Source organism: Oncorhynchus masou, chromosome 23 (genome assembly GCF_036934945.1).
Source record: "Oncorhynchus masou masou isolate Uvic2021 chromosome 23, UVic_Omas_1.1, whole genome shotgun sequence".
Lineage (NCBI taxonomy): Eukaryota > Metazoa > Chordata > Actinopteri > Salmoniformes > Salmonidae > Oncorhynchus > Oncorhynchus masou.
The window spans coordinates 2,490,816-2,510,535 of record NC_088234.1 but is presented as its reverse complement, the minus strand read 5'-3'; the positions used below and the strand labels follow the sequence as shown (position 1 = coordinate 2,510,535).

Below are 19,720 nucleotides of genomic sequence, written 5' to 3'. Positions count from 1 at the left end.
CCCAAATACCTGAGACCTCTAGTTAGACTAGTTAGTGGAGGACGGTTTCCTAGGGGATGACCTTATTGGTCTGTTCAGTAGTATTTATAAATGATGCTTTACTTCCTGTACAGTATATATGTAGTGTTGTAATGGTTTGACATGGCTTCTCTGTTTCAGATGAAGTGTTTCCTAAATCACAAGTCGGCTTGATTGTAGGTCTACTAATAGCAGCAGCAGCTGTTGCAGTTCTTGCAGCTTATATTGGTGTCTACATGTGGAGAAAACATACAGGTGAGTTTAACCTTGATGTCTGACTGGTCCTTGATCTCTGACTGGTCCTTGATCTCTGACTGGTCCTTGACCTCTGACTGGTCCTTGACCTCTGACTGGTCCTTGATGTCTGACTGGTCCTTGACCTCTGACTGGTCCTTGACCTCTGACTGGTCCTTGATCTCTGACTGGTCCTTGATCTCTGACTGGTCCTTGATCTCTGACTGGTCCTTGATCTCTGACTGGTCCTTGATCTCTGACTGGTCCTTGATGTCTCATCATTAAACAAGTGTGATATTTCAGTTATTAATTTTGTTGTTGTTGATGAGGGAAAACTATTTAAGTCATTTTAGAACAACGAACAACAATACTCTATTCACTTCTATTCATTTATACCAGGTTACCTTCAGACCAGTCCTGTATTAGATCAGGATATAACTAGGAATGACCCATATACTGTCCATTAGACTCTATTCATTTATACCAGGTTACCTTCAGACCAGTCCTGTATTAGATCAGGATATAACTAGGAATGACCCATATACTGTCCATTAGACTCTATTCATTTATACCAGGTTACCTTCAGACCAGTCCTGTATTAGATCAGGATATAACTAGGAATGACCCATATACTGTCCATTAGACTCTATTCATTTATACCAGGTTACCTTCAGACCAGTCCTGTATTAGATCAGGATATAACTAGGAATGACCCATATACTGTCCATTAGACTCTATTCATTTATACCAGGTTACCTTCAGACCAGTCCTGTATTAGATCAGGATATAACTAGGAATGACCCATATACTGTCCATTAGACTCTATTCATTTATACCAGGTTACCTTCAGACCAGTCCTGTATTAGATCAGGATATAACTAGGAATGACCCATATACTGTCCATTAGACTCTATTCATTTATACCAGGTTACCTTCAGACCAGTCCTGTATTAGATCAGGATATAACTAGGAATGACCCATATACTGTCCATTAGACTCTATTCATTTATACCAGGTTACCTTCAGACCAGTCCTGTATTAGATCAGGATATAACTAGGAATGACTCATATACTGTCCATTAGACTCTATTCATTTATTTAGTTTATTTCACCTTTATTTAACCAGGTAGGCTAGTTGAGAACAAGTTCTCATTTACAACTGCGACCTGGCCAAGATAAAGCATAGCAGTGTGAACAGACAACACAGAGTTACACATGGAGTAAACAATTAACAAGTCAATAACACAGTAGAAAAAAAGAGAGACTATATACATTGTGTGCAAAAGGCATGAGGAGGTAGGCGAATAATTACAATTTTGCAGATTAACACTGGAGTGATAAATGATCAGATGGTCATGTACAGGTATGTATTGGTGTGCAAAAGAGCAGAAAAGTAAATAAATAAAAACAATATGGGGATGAGGTAGGTAGAATTGGGTGGGCTATTTACTAATAGACTATGTACAGCTGCAGCGATCAGTTAGCTGCTCAGATAGCAGATGTTTGAAGTTGGTGAGGGAGATAAAAGTCTCCAACTTCAGCGATTTTTGCAATCGTTCCAGTCACAAGTAGCAGAGAACTGGAACAAAAGGCGGCCAAATGAGGTGTTGGCTTTAGGGATGATCAGTGAGATACACCTGCTGGAGCGCGTGCTACGGATGGGTGTTGCCATCGTGACCAGTGAACTGAGATAAGGCGGAGCTTTACCTAGCATGGACTTGTAGATGACCTGGAGCCAGTGGGTCTGGCGACGAATATGTAGCGAGGGCCAGCCGACTAGAGCATACAAGTCGCAGTGGTGGGTGGTATAAGGTGCTTTAGTAACAAAACGGATGGCACTGTGATAAACTGCATCCAGTTTGCTGAGTAGAGTATTGAAAGCTATTTTGTAGACGACATCGCCGAAGTCGAGGATCGGCAGCATAGTCAGTTTTACTAGGGTAAGTTTGGCGGCGTGAGTGAAGGAGGTCCTTGATCTCTGACTGGTCCTTGATCTCTGACTGGTCCTTGATCTCTGACTGGTCCTTGATCTCTGACTGGTCCTTGACCTCTGACTGGTCCTTGACCTCTGACTGGTCCTTGATGTCTGACTGGTCCTTGACCTCTGACTGGTCCTTGACCTCTGACTGGTCCTTGACCTCTGACTGGTCCTTGACGTCTGACTGGTCCTTGACGTCTGACTGGTCCTTGACCTCTGACTGGTCCTTGACCTCTGACTGGTCCTTGACCTCTGACTGGTCCTTGATGTCTGACTGGTCCTTGACCTCTGACTGGTCCTTGACCTCTGACTGGTCCTTGACCTCTGACTGGTCCTTGACCTCTGACTGGTCCTTGATCTCTGACTGGTCCTTGATCTCTGACTGGTCCTTGATCTCTGACTGGTCCTTGACCTCTGACTGGTCCTTGATCTCTGACTGGTCCTTGATCTCTGACTGGTCCTTGACCTCTGACTGGTCCTTGATGTCTGACTGGTCCTTGATGTCTCATCATTAAGAGTCCCTCAGTCAGAGATATTAAACATACTGAAGGTGGGTTTAACCAGGCTTTAATTTGCCGATTCTGAACAGCCAAATAGCACGGACAGTCTTGAAGTCACAGATTTTGGTTAAAGATTATTAGAGGAATTAATTAGGAATCGGCTCGAGGCTTTTAATGATTATTATTGTAATGATTTATACATTTGTTTTCTACAGAGAAGAAGAAGATTAGAGAAGAACAACGTAAGTGAACTGTTGTCTTGTTAGAGTTTCACATATAGAGATTATGATTATTACTATAATACTGATGGGTCAACCGTTAATCACAGACCTCATGGTTTATTACTATAATACTGATGGGTCAACTGTTAATCACAGACCTCATGGTTTATTACTATAATACTGATGGGTCAACTGTTAATCACAGACCTCATGGTTTATTACTATAATACTGATGGGTCAACTGTTAATCACAGACCTCATGGTTTATTACTATAATACTGATGGGTCAACTGTTAATCACAGACCTCATGGTTTATTACTATAACACTGATGGGTCAACTGTTAATCACAGACCTCATGGTTTATTACTATAATACTGATGGGTCAACTGTTAATCACAGACCTCATGGTTTATTACTATAATACTGATGGGTCAGCTGTTAATCACAGACCTCATGGTTTATTACTATAATACTGATGGGTCAACTGTTAATCACAGACCTCATGGTTTATTACTATAATACTGATGGGTCAACTGTTAATCACAGACCTCATGGTTTATTACTATAATACTGATGGGTCAACTGTTAATCACAGACCTCATGGTTTATTACTATAATACTGATGGGTCAACTGTTAATCACAGACCTCATGGTTTATTACTATAATACTGATGGGTCAACTGTTAATCACAGACCTCATGGTGTATTACTATAATACTGATGGGTCAACTGTTAATCACAGACCTCATGGTTTATTACTATAATACTGATGGGTCAACTGTTAATCACAGACCTCATGGTTTATTACTATAACACTGATGGGTCAACTGTTAATCACAGACCTCATGGTTTATTACTATAATACTGATGGGTCAACTGTTAATCACAGACCTCATGGTTTATTACTATAATACTGATGGGTCAGCTGTTAATCACAGACCTCATGGTTTATTACTATAATACTGATGGGTCAACTGTTAATCACAGACCTCATGGTTTATTACTATAATACTGATGGGTCAACTGTTAATCACAGACCTCATGGTTTATTACTATAATACTGATGGGTCAACTGTTAATCACAGACCTCATGGTTTATTACTATAATACTGATGGGTCAACTGTTAATCACAGACCTCATGGTTTATTACTATAATACTGATGGGTCAACTGTTAATCACAGACCTCATGGTTTATTACTATAATACTGATGGGTCAACTGTTAATCACAGACCTCATGGTTTATTACTATAATACTGATGGGTCAACTGTTAATCACAGACCTCATGGTTTATTACTATAATACTGATGGGTCAACTGTTAATCACAGACCTCATGGTTTATTACTGTAATACTGATGGGTCAACTGTTAATCACAGACCTCATGGTTTATTACTATAATACTGATGGGTCAACTGTTAATCACAGACCTCATGGTTTATTACTATAATACTGATGGGTCAACTGTTAATCACAGACCTCATGGTTTATCACTATAATACTGATGGGTCAACTGTTAATCACAGACCTCATGGTTTATTACTATAATTCTGATGGGTCAACTGTTAATCACAGACCTCATGGTTGTAATGTATTGTCATGTGTTTTAAAACCAGAAAACACATATTAATCAATATTCGTAATACTGCATTTCCTCCACAGACAAATTGAAAAGGGAAGTGAAGCGTGAGTCTCTCTTTTCTAACCTTTTTTGTTCTACAGTATATAACTCTACATCTAACCTGACTAGTAATGTCCTCTACATCTAACCTGACTAGTAATGTCCTCTACATCTAACCTGACTAGTAATGTCCTCTACATCTAACCTGACTAGTAATGTCCTCTACATCTAACCTGACTAGTAATGTCCTCTTGCTCTACAGTATATAACTCTACATCTACCCTGACTAGTAATGTCCTCTTGTTCTACAGTATATAACTCTACATCTAACCTGACTAGTAATGTCCTCTACATCTACCCTGACTAGTAATGTCCTCTTGTTCTACAGTATATAACTCTACATCTAACCTGTCTAGTAATGTCCTCTACATCTAACCTTACTAGTAATGTCCTCTACATCTACAGTATATAACTCTACATCTAACCTGACTAGTAATGTCCTCTACATCTACAGTATATAACTCTACATCTAACCTGACTAGTAATGTCCTCTACATCTAACCTGACTAGTAATGTCCTCTACATCTAACCTGACTAGAAATGTCCTCTTGTTCTACATTATATAACTCAACATCTGTTTTCGTTCTAGGTGATGTCTGCTTTGTGAACATAAACGTGGTTTACCTCATCCAGAGTGTTACCATGGCGATTCCCATAGCATTTTACTTGATCCGTTCTGAGACGTACTCTAAGATCCATGCTGCCAGGACCAGACAGGACCAGATGAGACTGTTGTACGAGGCTCTAACCTTTGGAGGGGTAAAAATGAAATCAGACTTTTACAGGATTCTACTGGATCTGGAACCTGACCTTCTCATCGACCCGGGTAAGAACCTCTCTACCTCTGGTTACATATCACTGGAATATAAACCTTATCTAGTCTATCACCTGGGTAAGAACCTCTCTACCTCTGGTTACATATCACTGGAATATAAACCTTATCTAGTCTATCACCTGGGTAAGAACCTCTCTACCTCTGGTTACATATCACTGGAATATAAACCTTATCTAGTCTATCACCTGGGTAAGAACCTCTCCCCTCTGGTTACATATCAATGGAATATAAACCTTATCTAGTCTATCACCTGGGTAAGAACCTCTCTACCTCTGGTTACATATCACTGGAATATAAACCTTATCTAGTCTATCACCTGGGTAAGAACCTCTCTCCCTCTGGTTACATATCACTGGAATATAAACCTTATCTAGTCTATCACCTGGGTAAGAACCTCTCTCCCTCTGGTTACATGTCACTGGAATATAAACCTTATCTAGTCTATCACCTGGGTAAGAACCTCTCTACCTCTGGTTACATATCACTGGAATATAAACCTTATCTAGTCTATCACCTGGGTAAGAACCTCTCTACCTCTGGTTACATATCACTGGAATATAAACCGTATCTAGTCTATCACCTGGGTAAGAACCTCTACCTCTGGGTACATATCACTGGAATATAAACCTTATCTAGTCTATCACCTGGGTAAGAACCTCTCTACTGGTTGTACTGGGTAGAGAGGAACCAGGCTCTGAGGGGTGACCAGCCCTCTACTGGCTGTACTGGGTAGACCAGAGGAACCAGGCTCTGAGGGGTGACCAGTCCTCTACTGGCTGTACTGGGTAGACCAGAGGAACCAGGCTCTGAGTGGTGACCAGTCTTCTACTGGCTGTACTGGGTAGAGAGGAACCAGGCTCTGAGGGGTGACCAGTCCTCTACTGGCTGTACTGGGTAGACCAGAGGAACCAGGCTCTGAGGGGTGACCAGTCCTCTACTGGCTGTACTGGGTAGAGAGGAACCCGGCTCTGAGGGGTGACCAGTCCTCTACTGGCTGTACTGGGTAGACCAGAGGAACCCGGCTCTGAGGGGTGACCAGTCCTCTACTGGCTGTACTGGGTAGACCAGAGGAACCCGGCTCTGAGGGGTGACCAGTCCTCTACTGGCTGTACTGGGTAGACCAGAGGAACCAGGCTCTGAGGGGTGACCAGTTCTCTACTGGCTGTACTGGCCAGAGGAACCAGGCTCTGAGGGGTGACCAGTCCTGGCTGTACTGGGTAGACCAGAGAACCCGGAGGGGTGACCAGTCCTCTACTGGCTGTACTGGGAAGAGAGGAACCAGGCTCTGAGGGGTGACCAGTCCTCTACTGGCTGTACTTGGTAGACCAGAGTAACCCGGCTCTGAGGGGTGACCATTCCTCTACTGGCTGTACTGTTAGACCAGAGGAACCCGGCTCTGAGGGGTGACCAGTCCTCTACTGGCTGTACTGGGTAGAGAGGAACCAGGCTCTGAGGGGTGACCAGTCCTCTACTGGCTGTACTGGGTAGACCAGAGGAACCAGGCTCTGAGGGGTGACCAGTCCTCTACTGGCTGTACTGGGTAGAGAGGAACCAGGCTCTGAGGGGTGACCAGTCCTCTACTGGCTGTACTGGGTAGACCAGAGGAACCAGGCTCTGAGGGGTGACCAGTCCACTACTGGCTGTACTGGGTAGAGAGGAACCAGGCTCTGAGGGGTTACCAGTACTCTACTGGCTGTATACTTTACATATATATATAAACTCAAATCCACTCACACTTTATTTGTCACATACACATGGTTAGCAGATGTTAATGTGGGTGTAGTTAAATGCTTGTGCTTCTAGTTCCGTAATATCTAACAAGTAATCTAACAATTCCACAATAACTACCTTATTACACACAAATCTAAGTAAAGGGATGGAATAAGAACATATACATATAAATATATGGATGAGCGATGGCCGTGCAGCATAGGCAAGATGCAGTAGATGGTATAGAGGTCAGAATATACATATGAGATGAGTAATGTATGGGTATTTTAAACATGATATGATAAAGTAAATGATATGATATGATAAAGTGGCTAGAGATTTGAGTCAGTATGTTGGCAGCAGCCACTTGTGAGGCCATAGTGTTGAGGATCAGCAAAGTGGAGATGTCCCTTCCCTTCACCACCTGGGGCAGCCTGTCAGAAAATCCAGGGCTTGAGACTAGAGGTTGACCGATTAATCGGAATGTGAATGAATCAAGTTTTCATAACAATCAGATAAATCTGTATTTTTGGACGCCGATTTTATGTTTTATTTAAAAAATATATATATATATATTTTACACCTTTATTTAATCTGTATTTAAATAGGCAAGTCAGTTAAGAACACATTCGTATTTTCAATGACGGCCTAGGAACGGTGGGTTAACTGCCTCGTTGAGGGGCAGAAAGACAGATTTCACATTACAGTTAACTAGTCCAACGCAATAACGACCTGCCTCTCTCTCGTCGCACTCCACAAGGAGAATACCTGTTACGCGAATGCAGTAAACCAAGGTAAGTTGCTAGCTAGCATTATTAAACTTATCTTATAAAAAACAATCAATCATAATCACAAGTTAACTACACATGGTTGATGATATTACTAGATATAATCTGACTGAGCATACAAGTATCTGACTGAGCGGTGGTAGGCAGAAGCAGGCGCGTAAACATTCATTCAAACAGCTCTTTCGTGCGTTTTGCCAGCAGCTCTTCGTTGTGCGTCAAGCATTGTGCTGTTTATGACTTCAAGCCTATCAACTCTCGAGATGAGGCTGGTGTAACTGAAGTGAAATGGCTAGCTAGTTAGCACACGCTAATAGCGTTTCAAACTTCACTCGCTCTGAGCCTTGGGGTGGTTGTTTCCCTTGCTCTGTATGGGTAATGCTGCTTCGATGTGGTGGCTGTTGTCATTGTGTTTCTGGTTCGATCCCAGGGAGGAGCGAGGAGAGGGACGGAAGCTATACTGTTACACTGGCAATACTAAAGTGCCTATAAGAACATCCAATAGTCAAAGGTTAATTAAATACAAATGGTATAGAGGGAAATAGTCCTATAATAACAACAACCTAAAACTTCTTACCTGGGAATATTGAAGACTCATGTTAAAAGGAATCACCAGCTTTCATATGTTCTCATGTTCTGAGCGAGGAACTGAAACGTTAGCTTTCTTACATAGCACATATTGCACTTTTACGTTCTTCTCAACACTTTGTTTTTACATTATTTAAACCAAATTGAACATGATTCATTATTTATTTGAGGCTAAATTGATTTTATTGATGTATTATATTAAGTTAAAATAAGTGTTCATTCAGTATTGTTGTAATTGTCATTATTACAAAAAATATATTTTTTTAAATCAGCCGATTAATCGGTATCTGCTTTTTTGGTCCTCCAATAATCGGTGTTGAAAAATCATAATCGGTCGACCTCTAGTTGTGACCCAGGGTCTCGAGCTTGATGACGAGTTTGGAGAGTACTATGGTGTTAAATGCCGAGCTGTAGTCGATGAACAGCATTCTCACATAGGTATTCCTCTTGTCCAGATGGGTTAGGGCAGTGTGCAGTATGGTTGCAATTGTGTGTCTGTTGACCTATAGGGGCGGTAAGCAAATTGGAGTGGGTCTAGGGTGTCAGGTAGGTGGAGGGGATATGGTCCTTGACTAGTCTCTCAAAGCACTTTATGATGACTGAGGTGACTGCTATGGGGCGGTAGTCATTTAGCTCTGGTACCTTAGCTTTCTTGGGAACAGGGACAATGGTGGCCCTCTTGAAGTTATACACGGCTGTGATTATAATCTAAGAGAATTCTCTTGGTACATAATGCAGTCGGCATTTGAATGTAAGGAATTCTAGGTCAGGTGAACAGAAGGACTTGAGTTCCTGTATGTTGTTATGATCACACCACGTCTCGTTAATCATAAGGCATACGCCCCCGTCCTTCTTCTTACCAGAAAGATGCTTGTTTCTGTCGGCACGATGCGTGAAGAAACCAGGTGGCTGTACCAACTCCGATAGCATGTCTCGAGTGAGCCATGTTTCCATGAAACAGAGAACGTGACAATCTCTGATGTCTCTCTGGAAGGAAACCAATGCTCGGATTTCGTCTACCTTGTTGTCAAGAGACTGGACATTGGCGAGTAGTATGCTAGGGAGTGGTGCGCGATGTGACCTCCATCTCAGCAAAAAAAGAAACGTCCTCTCACTGTCAACTGCGTTTCTTTTCAGCAAACTTAACGTGTGTAAATATTTGTATGAACTTAACAAGATTCAACAACCGAGACATGAACTGAACAAGTTCCACAGACATGTGACTAACAGGAATGGAATAATGTGTCCTGAACAAATGGGGGGGGGGGATCAAAGTCAAAAGTAACAGTCAGTATCAGCTCAGTCAGCTGCATTAAGTACTATTGTGCATCTCCTCCTCATGGACTGCACCAGATTTGCCAGTTCTTGCTGTGAGATGTTACCTCACTCTTCCACCAAGGCACCTGCTAGTTTCCGGACTCTGGGGGGAATGGCCCGAGCCCTCGCCCTCCAATCCAACAGGTCCCAGACGTGCTGACTGGGATTGAGATCCGGGCTCTTTGCTGGCCATGGCAGAGCACTGACATTCCTGTATTGCAGGAAATCACGCACAGAACGAGCAGTATGGCTGGTGGCATTGTCATGCTGGAGGGTCATGTCAGGATGAGCCTGGATGGTCATGTCAGGATGAGCCTGCAGGAAGGGTACCACATGAGGGAGGAGGATGTCTTCCCGGTCACTCAAGAGCATTGAGATTGCCTTCAATGACAACAAGCTCAGTCCGATGATGCTGTGACACACCCTGACGGACCCTCCACCTCCAAATCGATCCCACTCCAGAGTACAGGCCTCGGTGTAACGCTCAGTCCTTCGACGATAAACGCGAATCCGACCATCACCCCTGGTGAGACAAAACCGTGACTCGTCAGTGAAGAGCACTTTTTGCCAGTACTGTCTGGTCCAGCGATGGTGGGTTTGTGCCCATAGGCGATGTTGTTGCTGGTGATGTCTGGTGAGGACCTGCCTTAAAACAGGCCTACAAGCCCTCAGTCCAGCCTCTCTCAGCTTATTGCGGACAGTCTGAGCACTGATGGAGGGATTGTGCATTCCTGGTGTAACTCGGGCAGTTGTTGTTGCCATCCTGAACCTGTCCCGCAGGTGTGATGTTCAAATGTACCGATCCTGTGCAGGTGTTGTTACACGGGGTCTGCCACTGCAAGGATGATCAGCTGTCCGTTCTGTCTCCCCTGTAGCGCTGTCTTAGGCGTCTCACAGTACGGACATTGCAATTTATTCCCCTGGACACATCTGCAGTCCTCATGCCTCCTTGCAGCATGCCTAAGGCACGTTCATGCAGATGAACATGGACCCTTCTTTGGTGTTTTTCAGAGTCAGTATAAAGGCCTCTTGAGTGTCCTACGTTTTCATAACTGTGACCTAAACTACCTACTGTCTGTAAGCTGTTAGTGTCTTAACGACCGTTCCACAGGTGCATGTTCATTAATTGTTAATGGTTCATTGAACAAGCATGGGAAACAGTGTTTAAACCCTTTACAATGAAGATCTGTGAATTATTTGGATTTTTTCAAATTATCGTTGAAAGATCCTGAAAAAGGGACGTTTCAACCTAGTTTAGGTTGGGAATGAAAATGTAGCTGTTAATGGTTAATGTTAGGATGAAACAACCAGTCCCTGTGATTCACATGAAGAAAATAAGTATATAACAACTCTTCTCTACTAGTAATGTCCTCTTGTTCTACAGTATATAACTCTACATCTAACCTGACTAGTAATGTCCTCTACATCTAACCTGACTAGTAATGTCCTCTTGTTCTACAGTATATAACTCTACATCTAACCTGACTAGTAATGTCCTCTACATCTAACCTGACTAGTAATGTCCTCTACATCTAACCTGTAAATGTCCTCTACATCTAACCTGACTAGTAATGTCTCTTGTTCTACAGTATATAACTCTACATCTAACCTGACTAGTAATGTCCTCTACATCTAACCTGACTAGTAATGTCCTCTTGTTCTACAGTATATAACTCTACATCTAACCTGACTAGTAATGTCCTCTACATCTAACCTGACTAGTAATGTCCTCTTGTTCTACAGTATATAACTCTACATCTAACCTGACTAGTAATGTCCTCTTGTTCTACATATATAACTAACTAACCTGACTAGTAATGTCCTCTTCTAACCTGACTAGTAATGTCTACAGTATATAACTCTACATCTAACCTGACTAGTAATGTCCTCTACATCTAATCTAACCTGACTAAATGTCCTCTTGTTCTACAGTATAGTAATGTCCTCTACATCTAACCTGACTAGTAACTCTACATCTAACTAACCTGACTAGTAACGTCCTCTACATCTAACCTGACTAGTAATGTCCTCTTGTTCTACAGTATATAACTCTACATCTAACCTGACTAGTAATGTCCTCTTGTTCTACAGTATATAACTCTACATCTAACCTGACTAGTAATGTCCTCTACATCTAACCTGACTAGTAATGTCCTCTTGTTCTACAGTATATAACTCTACATCTAACCTGACTAGTAATGTCCTCTTGTTCTACAGTATATAACTCTACATCTAACCTGACTAGTAATGTCCTCTACATCTAACCTGACTAGTAATGTCCTCTTGTTCTACAGTATATAACTCTACATCTAACCTGACTAGTAATGTCCTCTACATCTAACCTGACTAGTAATGTCCTCTTGTTCTACAGTATATAACTCTACATCTAACCTGACTAGTAATGTCCTCTACATCTAACCTGACTAGTAATGTCCTCTTGTTCTACAGTATATAACTCTACATCTAACCTGACTAGTAATGTCCTCTACATCTAACCTGACTAGTAATGTCCTCTTGTTCTACAGTATATAACTCTACATCTAACCTGACTAGTAATGTCCTCTTGTTCTACAGTATATAACTCTACATCTAACCTGACTAATGTCCTCTTGTAATGTCCTCTACATCTAACCTGACTAGTAATGTCCTCTAGTTCTACAGTATATAACTCTACATCTAACCTGACTAGTAATGTCCTCTTGTTCTACAGTATATAACTCTACATCTAACCTGACTAGTAATGTCCTCTACATCTAACCTGACTACATCTAATCTAACCTGACTAGTAATGTCCTCTTGTTCTACAGTATATAACTCTACATCTAACCTGACTAGTAATGTCCTCTTAACCTGTAGTAATCTACATCTAACAGTATATAACTCTACATCTAACCTGACTAGTAATGTCCTCTTGTTCTACAGTATATAACTCTACATCTAACCTGACTAGTAATGTCCTCTTGTTCTACAGTATATAACTCTACATCTAACCTGACTAGTAATGTCCTCTTGTTCTACAGTATATAACTCTACATCTAGTTCTACAGTATATAACTCTACATCTAACCTGACTAGTAATGTCCTCTTGTTCTACAGTAATGTCCTCTACATCTAACCTGACTAGTAATGTCCTCTTGTTCTACAGTATATAACTCTACATCTAACCTGACTAGTAATGTCCTCTACATCTAACCTGACTAGTAATGTCCTCTTGTTAATCCCTGACTAGTAATAACTCTACATCTAACCTGACTAGTAATGTCCTCTTGTTCTACAGTATATAACTCTACATCTAACCTGACTAGTAATGTCCTCTACATCTAACCTGACTAGTAATGTCCTCTACATCTAACCTGTATATATATAACTCTACATCCTAGTAATGTCCTCTTGTTCTAACCTATATAACTCTACATCTAACCTGACTAGTAATGTCCTCTTGTTCTACAGTATATAACATCTAACCTGACTAGTAATGTCCTCTTGTTCTACAGTATATAACTCTACATCTAACCTGACTAGTAATGTCCTCTTGTTCATCTAACCTGAACTAGTAATGTCCTCTTGTTCTGCAGTATATAACTCTAACCTGATAGTAATGTCTAACCTCTACATCTAACCTGACTAGTAATGTCCTCTTGACTCTACAGTATATAACTCTACATCTAACCTGACTAGTAATGTCCTCTACATCTAATCCCTGACTAGTAATGTCCTCTACATCTAACCTGACTAGTAATGTCCTCTACATCTAACCTGACTAGTAATATAAACTCTACATCTAACCTGACTAGTAATGTCCTCTACATCTAACCTGACTAGTAATGTCCTCTTGTTCTAACAGACTAGTAATGTCCTCTACATCTAACCTGACTAGTAATGTCCTCTTGTTCTACAGTATATAACTCTACATCTAACCTGACTAGTAATGTCCTCTACATCTAACCTGACTAGTAATGTCCTCTTGTTCTACAGTCTCTACATCTAACCTGACTAGTAATGTCCTCTTGTTCTTCTACAGTGATATAATGTCCTCTACATCTAACCTGACTAGTAATGTCCTCTACATCTAACCTGACTAGTAATGTCCTCTTGTTCTACAGTATATAACTCTACATCTAGTGACTAGTAATGTCCTCTACATCTAACCTGACTAGTAATGTCCTCTACATCTAACCTGACTAGTAATGTCCTCTTGTTCTACAGTATATAACTCTACATCTAACCTGACTAGTAATGTCCTCTTGTTCTACAGTATATAACTCTACATCTAACCTGACTAGTAATGTCCTCTTGTTCTACAGTATATAACTCTACATCTAACCTGACTAGTAATGTCCTCTACATCTAACCTGACTAGTAATGTCCTCTTGTTCTACAGTATATAACTCTACATCTAACCTGACAGTATATAACTCTACATCTAACCTGACTAGTAATGTCCTCTTGTTCTACAGTATATAACTCTAACCTGACTAGTAATGTCCTCTACATCTAACCTGATCTAGTAATGTCCTCTACATCTAACCTGACTAGTAATGTCCTCTATATAACATCTAACCTGACTTAATGTCCTCTTGTTCTACAGTATATAACTCTACATCTAACCTGACTAGTAATGTCCTCTTGTTCTACAGTATATAACTCTACATCTAACCTGACTAGTAATGTCCTCTTGTTCTACAGTATATAACTCTACATCTAACCTGACTAGTAATGTCCTCTTGTTCTACAGTATATAACTCTACATCTAACCTGACTAGTAATGTCCTCTACATCTAACCTGACTAGTAATGTCCTCTTGTTCTATGTCCTCTTGTTCTACAGTATATAACTCTACATCTAACCTGACTAGTAATGTCCTCTTGTTCTACAGTATATAACTCTACATCTAACCTGACTAGTAATGTCCTCTACATCTAACCTGACTAGTAATGTCCTCTTGTTCTACAGTATATAACTCTACATCTAACCTGACTAGTAATGTCCTCTTGTTCTACAGTATATAACTCTACATCTAACCTGACTAGTAATGTCCTCTTGTTCTACAGTATATAACTCTACATCTAACCTGACTAGTAATGTCCTCTAGACTAAATGTCCTCTTGTTCTACAGTATATAACTCTACATCTAACCTGACTAGTAATGTCCTCTTGTCCTCTCTACATCTAACCTGACTAGTAATGTCCTCTTGTTCTACAGTATATAACTCTACATCTAACCTGACTAGTAATGTCCTCTACATCTAACCTGACTAGTAATGTCCTCATCTAACCTGTTAATGTCTACTAGTATATAACTCTACATCTAACCTGACTAGTAATGTCCTCTACATCTAACCTGACTAGTAATGTCCTCTTGTTCTACAGTATATAACTCTACATCTAACCTGACTAGTAATGTCCTCTTGTTCTACAGTATATAACTCTACATCTAACCTGACTAGTAATGTCCTCTTGTTCTACAGTATATAACTCTACATCTAACCTGACTAGTAATGTCCTCTTGTTCTACAGTATATAACTCTACATCTAACCTGACTAGTAATGTCCTCTACATCTAACCTAGTATATAATCTACATCTAACCTGACTAGTAATGTCCTCTACATCTAACCTGACTAGTAATGTCCTCTTGTTCTACAGTATATAACTCTACATCTAACCTGACTAGTAATGTCCTCTTGTTCTACAGTATATAACTCTACATCTAACCTGACTAGTAATGTCCTCTTGTTCTAACCTGACTAGTAATGTCCTCTACATCTAACCTGACTAGTAATGTCCTCTTGTTCTACAGTATATAACTCTACATCTAACCTGACTAGTAATGTCCTCTTGTTCTACAGTATATAACTCTACATCTAACCTGACTAGTAATGTCCTCTTGTTCTACAGTATATAACTCTACATCTAACCTGACTAGTAATGTCCTCTACATCTAACCTGACTAGTAATGTCTCTACATCTAACCTATATAATGTCTCTACATCTAACCTGACTAGTAATGTCCTCTACATCTAACCTGACTAGTAATGTCCTCTACATCTAACCTGACTAGTAATGTCCTCTTGTAATGTATAACTCTACATCTAACCTGACTAGTAATGTCCTCTACATCTAACCTGACTAGTAATGTCCTCTTGTTCTACAGTATATAATGTCTCTACATCTAGCCTGACTAGTAATGTCCTCTACATCTAACCTGACTAGTAATATAACTCTACATCTAACCTGACTAGTAATGTCCTCTACATCTAACCTGACTAGTAATGTCCTCTTGTTCTACAGTATATAGCTCTACATCTAACCTGACTAGTAATGTCCTCTTGTTCTACAGTATATAACTCTACATCTAACCTGTCTAGTAATGTCCTCTTGTTCTACAGTATATAACTCTACATCTAACCTCTACATCTAGTAATGTCCTCTTGTTCTACAGTATATAACTCTACATCTAACCTGACTAGTAATGTCCTCTTGTTCTACAGTATATAACTCTACATCTAACCTGACTAGTAATGTCCTCTTGTTCTACAGTATATAACTCTACATCTAACCTGACTAGTAATGTCCTCTTGTTCTACATCTAATCTAACCTGACTAGTAATGTCCTCTTGTTCTACTCTACATCTAACCTGACTAGTAATGTCCTCTACATCTAACCTGACTATAATGTCCTCTATCTAACCTGACTAGTAATGTCCTCTTGTTCTACAGTATATAACTCTACATCTAACCTGACTAGTAATGTCCTCTTGTTCTACAGTATATAACTCTACATCTAACCTGACTAGTAATGTCCTCTTGTTCTACAGTATATAACTCTACATCTAACCTGACTAGTAATGTCCTCTACATCTAACCTGACTAGTAATGTCCTCTTGTTCTACAGTATATAACTCTACATCTAACCTGACTAGTAATGTCCTCTTGTTCTACAGTATATAACTCTACATCTAACCTGACTAGTAATGTCCTCTACATCTAACCTGACTAGTAATGTCCTCTACATCTAACCTGACTAGTAATGTCCTCTTGTTAACTACAGTAATATAACTACATCTACATCTGACTAGTAATGTCCTCTTGTTCTACAGTATATAACTCTACATCTAACCTGACTAGTAATGTCCTCTTGTTCTACAGTATATAACTCTACATCTAACCTGACTAGTAATGTCCTCTTGTTCTACAGTATATAACTCTACATCTAGCCTGACTAGTAATGTCCTCTTGTTCTACAGTATATAACTCTACATCTAACCTGACTAGTAACGTCCTCTTGTTCTACAGTATATAACTCTACATCTAACCTGTCTAGTAATGTCCTCTTGTTCTACAGTATATAACTCTACATCTAACCTGACTAGTAACGTCCTCTACATCTAACCTGACTAGTAACGTCCTCTACATCTAACCTGACTAGTAATGTCCTCTTGTTCTACAGTATATAACTCTACATCTAACCTGACTAGTAATGTCCTCTACATCTAACCTGACTAGTAATGTCCTCTTGTTCTACAGTATATAACTCTACATCTAACCTGACTAGTAATGTCCTCTTGTTCTACAGTATATAACTCTACATCTAACCTGACTAGTAATGTCCTCTACATCTAACCTGACTAGTAATGTCCTCTTGTTCTACAGTATATAACTCTACATCTAACCTGACTAGTAATGTCCTCTTGTTCTACAGTATATAACTCTACATCTAGCCTGACTAGTAATGTCCTCTTGTTCTACCGTATATAAATGTCTCTACATCTAACCTGACTAGTAATGTCCTCTTGTTCTACAGTATATAACTCTACATCTAACCTGACTAGTAATGTCCTCTTGTTCTACAGTATATAACTCTACATCTAACCTGACTAGTAATGTCCTCTTGTTCTACAGTATATAACTCTACATCTAACCTGACTAGTAATGTCCTCTTGTTCTGCACTATATAACTCTACATCTAACCTGACTAGTAATGTCCTCTTGTTCTACAGTATATAACTCTACATCTAACCTGACTAGTAATGTCCTCTTGTTCTACAGTATATAACTACATCTACCCTGACTAGTAATGTCCTCTAGTTCTACAGTATATAACTCTACATCTAACCTGACTAGTAATGTCCTCTACATCTACCCTGACTAGTAATGTCCTCTTGTTCTACAGTATATAACTCTACATCTACCCTGACTAGTAATATCCTCTAGTTCTACAGTATATAACTCTACATCTACCCTGACTAGTAATGTCCTCTATCTACAGTATAACCATCCTATAACTCTACATCTACCCCGACTAGTAATGTCCTCTTGTTCTACAGTATATAACTCTACATCTACCCTGACTAGTAATGTCCTCTAGTTCTACAGTATATAACTCTACATCTACCCTGACTAGTAATGTCCTCTAGTTCTACAGTATATAACTCTACATCTAACCTGACTAGTAATGTCCTCTACATCTAACCTGACTAGTAATGTCCTCTTGTTCTACAGTATATAACTCTACATCTAACCTGACTAGTAATGTCCTCTACATCTAACCTGACTAGTAATGTCCTCTTGTTCTACAGTATATAACTCTACATCTAACCTGACTAGTAATGTCCTCTTGTTCTACAGTATATAACTCTACATCTAACCTGACTAGTAATGTCCTCTTGTTCTACAGTAGATAACTCTACATCTCTTTTCAGTAGCCATATTTGTGGACATCCATAAGTATCAACTCATTCGGAGGGTTACCAAGGTGATGCCCATCCTTCATGAGCTGTTCTATGAGTTGTACTGTGACACCAGGATTAAACAGATGACCAGCCAGGACCAGATGAGACAGTTGTACCAGGACCTAGAAGAAGCAGAAGACTCAAGGAGTGTGAAATCAGACTTTTACAGGATTCTACTGAATCAGGACCCTGACGTTGTCAACGACTTGGGTAAGAACCTCTCTACCTCTGGTTACATATCACTGGAATATAAACCTTATCTAGTCTATCACCTGGGTAAGAACCTCTCTACCTCTGGTTACATATCACTGGAATATAAACCTTATCTAGTCTATCACCTGGGTAAGAACCTCTCTCCCTCTGGTTACATATCACTGGAATATAAACCTTATCTAGTCTATCACCTGGGTAAGAACCTCTCTACCTCTGGTTACATATCACTGGAATATAAACCTTATCTAGTCTATCACCTGGGTAAGAACCTCTCTACCTCTGGTTACATATCACTGGAATATAAACCTTATCTAGTCTATCACCTGGGTAAGAACCTCTCTCCCTCTGGTTACATATCACTGGAATATAAACCTTATCTAGTCTATCACCTGGGTAAGAACCTCTCTACCTCTGTGTTACGAATCCCTTTTGGCCCGACAGTCCTAGGGGATGGTAATGAGACCCGTAACATAACTCAGGCAAATTATAATAGTGACAATTTAAAAGTGTGAACGAAATAACCAGGACAACTGATATCTACCGTCAAACTCAAGGTTTATTTGAAAACACACGGTAAGTTGGGGGGGGGGGGCTGAGCTGGACCGAAGGAAAGAAACAATAAGTATTCAAAAACGCCCCTAAGCTAGACTAGCCTACTTTAACAACAGCTAACTAACCAAAAATACAGTGGGTGGTCCGCCCAGTTCTAACTAGTGTATTTAACAAAGTCTACCTACGGGTATTGTATGCCCATGTGCGACTTGTCTTGGTTCCCCCTTTTCCCACCAGCAAACAAACAAACCCCATAACCAAAAACAATACTCACTGGTGAGGACAAAGTGCTATGGAGGTGCTCAAACAAAAGAGAGGTTAATACACAACGAGAGAGTGAAACACAGAGACCTAC

At 40.2% G+C, this 19,720-nt stretch overlaps 1 protein-coding gene across 2 annotated transcripts; it reads left to right on the top strand.

Annotated features, from left to right (window-relative positions):
- Positions 1 to 157: 157 nt before the first annotated feature.
- Positions 158 to 19,391, top strand: LOC135510168 (uncharacterized). Of its 2 annotated transcripts, none has more exons than XM_064930955.1 (5): positions 158 to 273; positions 2,946 to 2,972; positions 4,616 to 4,639; positions 5,224 to 5,460; positions 18,574 to 19,391. In XM_064930955.1, exons 1-5 carry the CDS (start codon positions 255 to 257, stop codon positions 19,323 to 19,325), a joined length of 1,059 nt encoding a protein of 352 aa, XP_064787027.1. In that variant the 5' UTR covers positions 158 to 254; the 3' UTR covers positions 19,326 to 19,391. The 2 variants fall into 2 exon arrangements, with proteins under 2 accessions (XP_064787027.1, XP_064787026.1); XM_064930954.1 differs by having other exon boundaries at positions 18,571 to 19,391.
- The last annotated feature ends 329 nt before the right edge of the window (positions 19,392 to 19,720 follow it).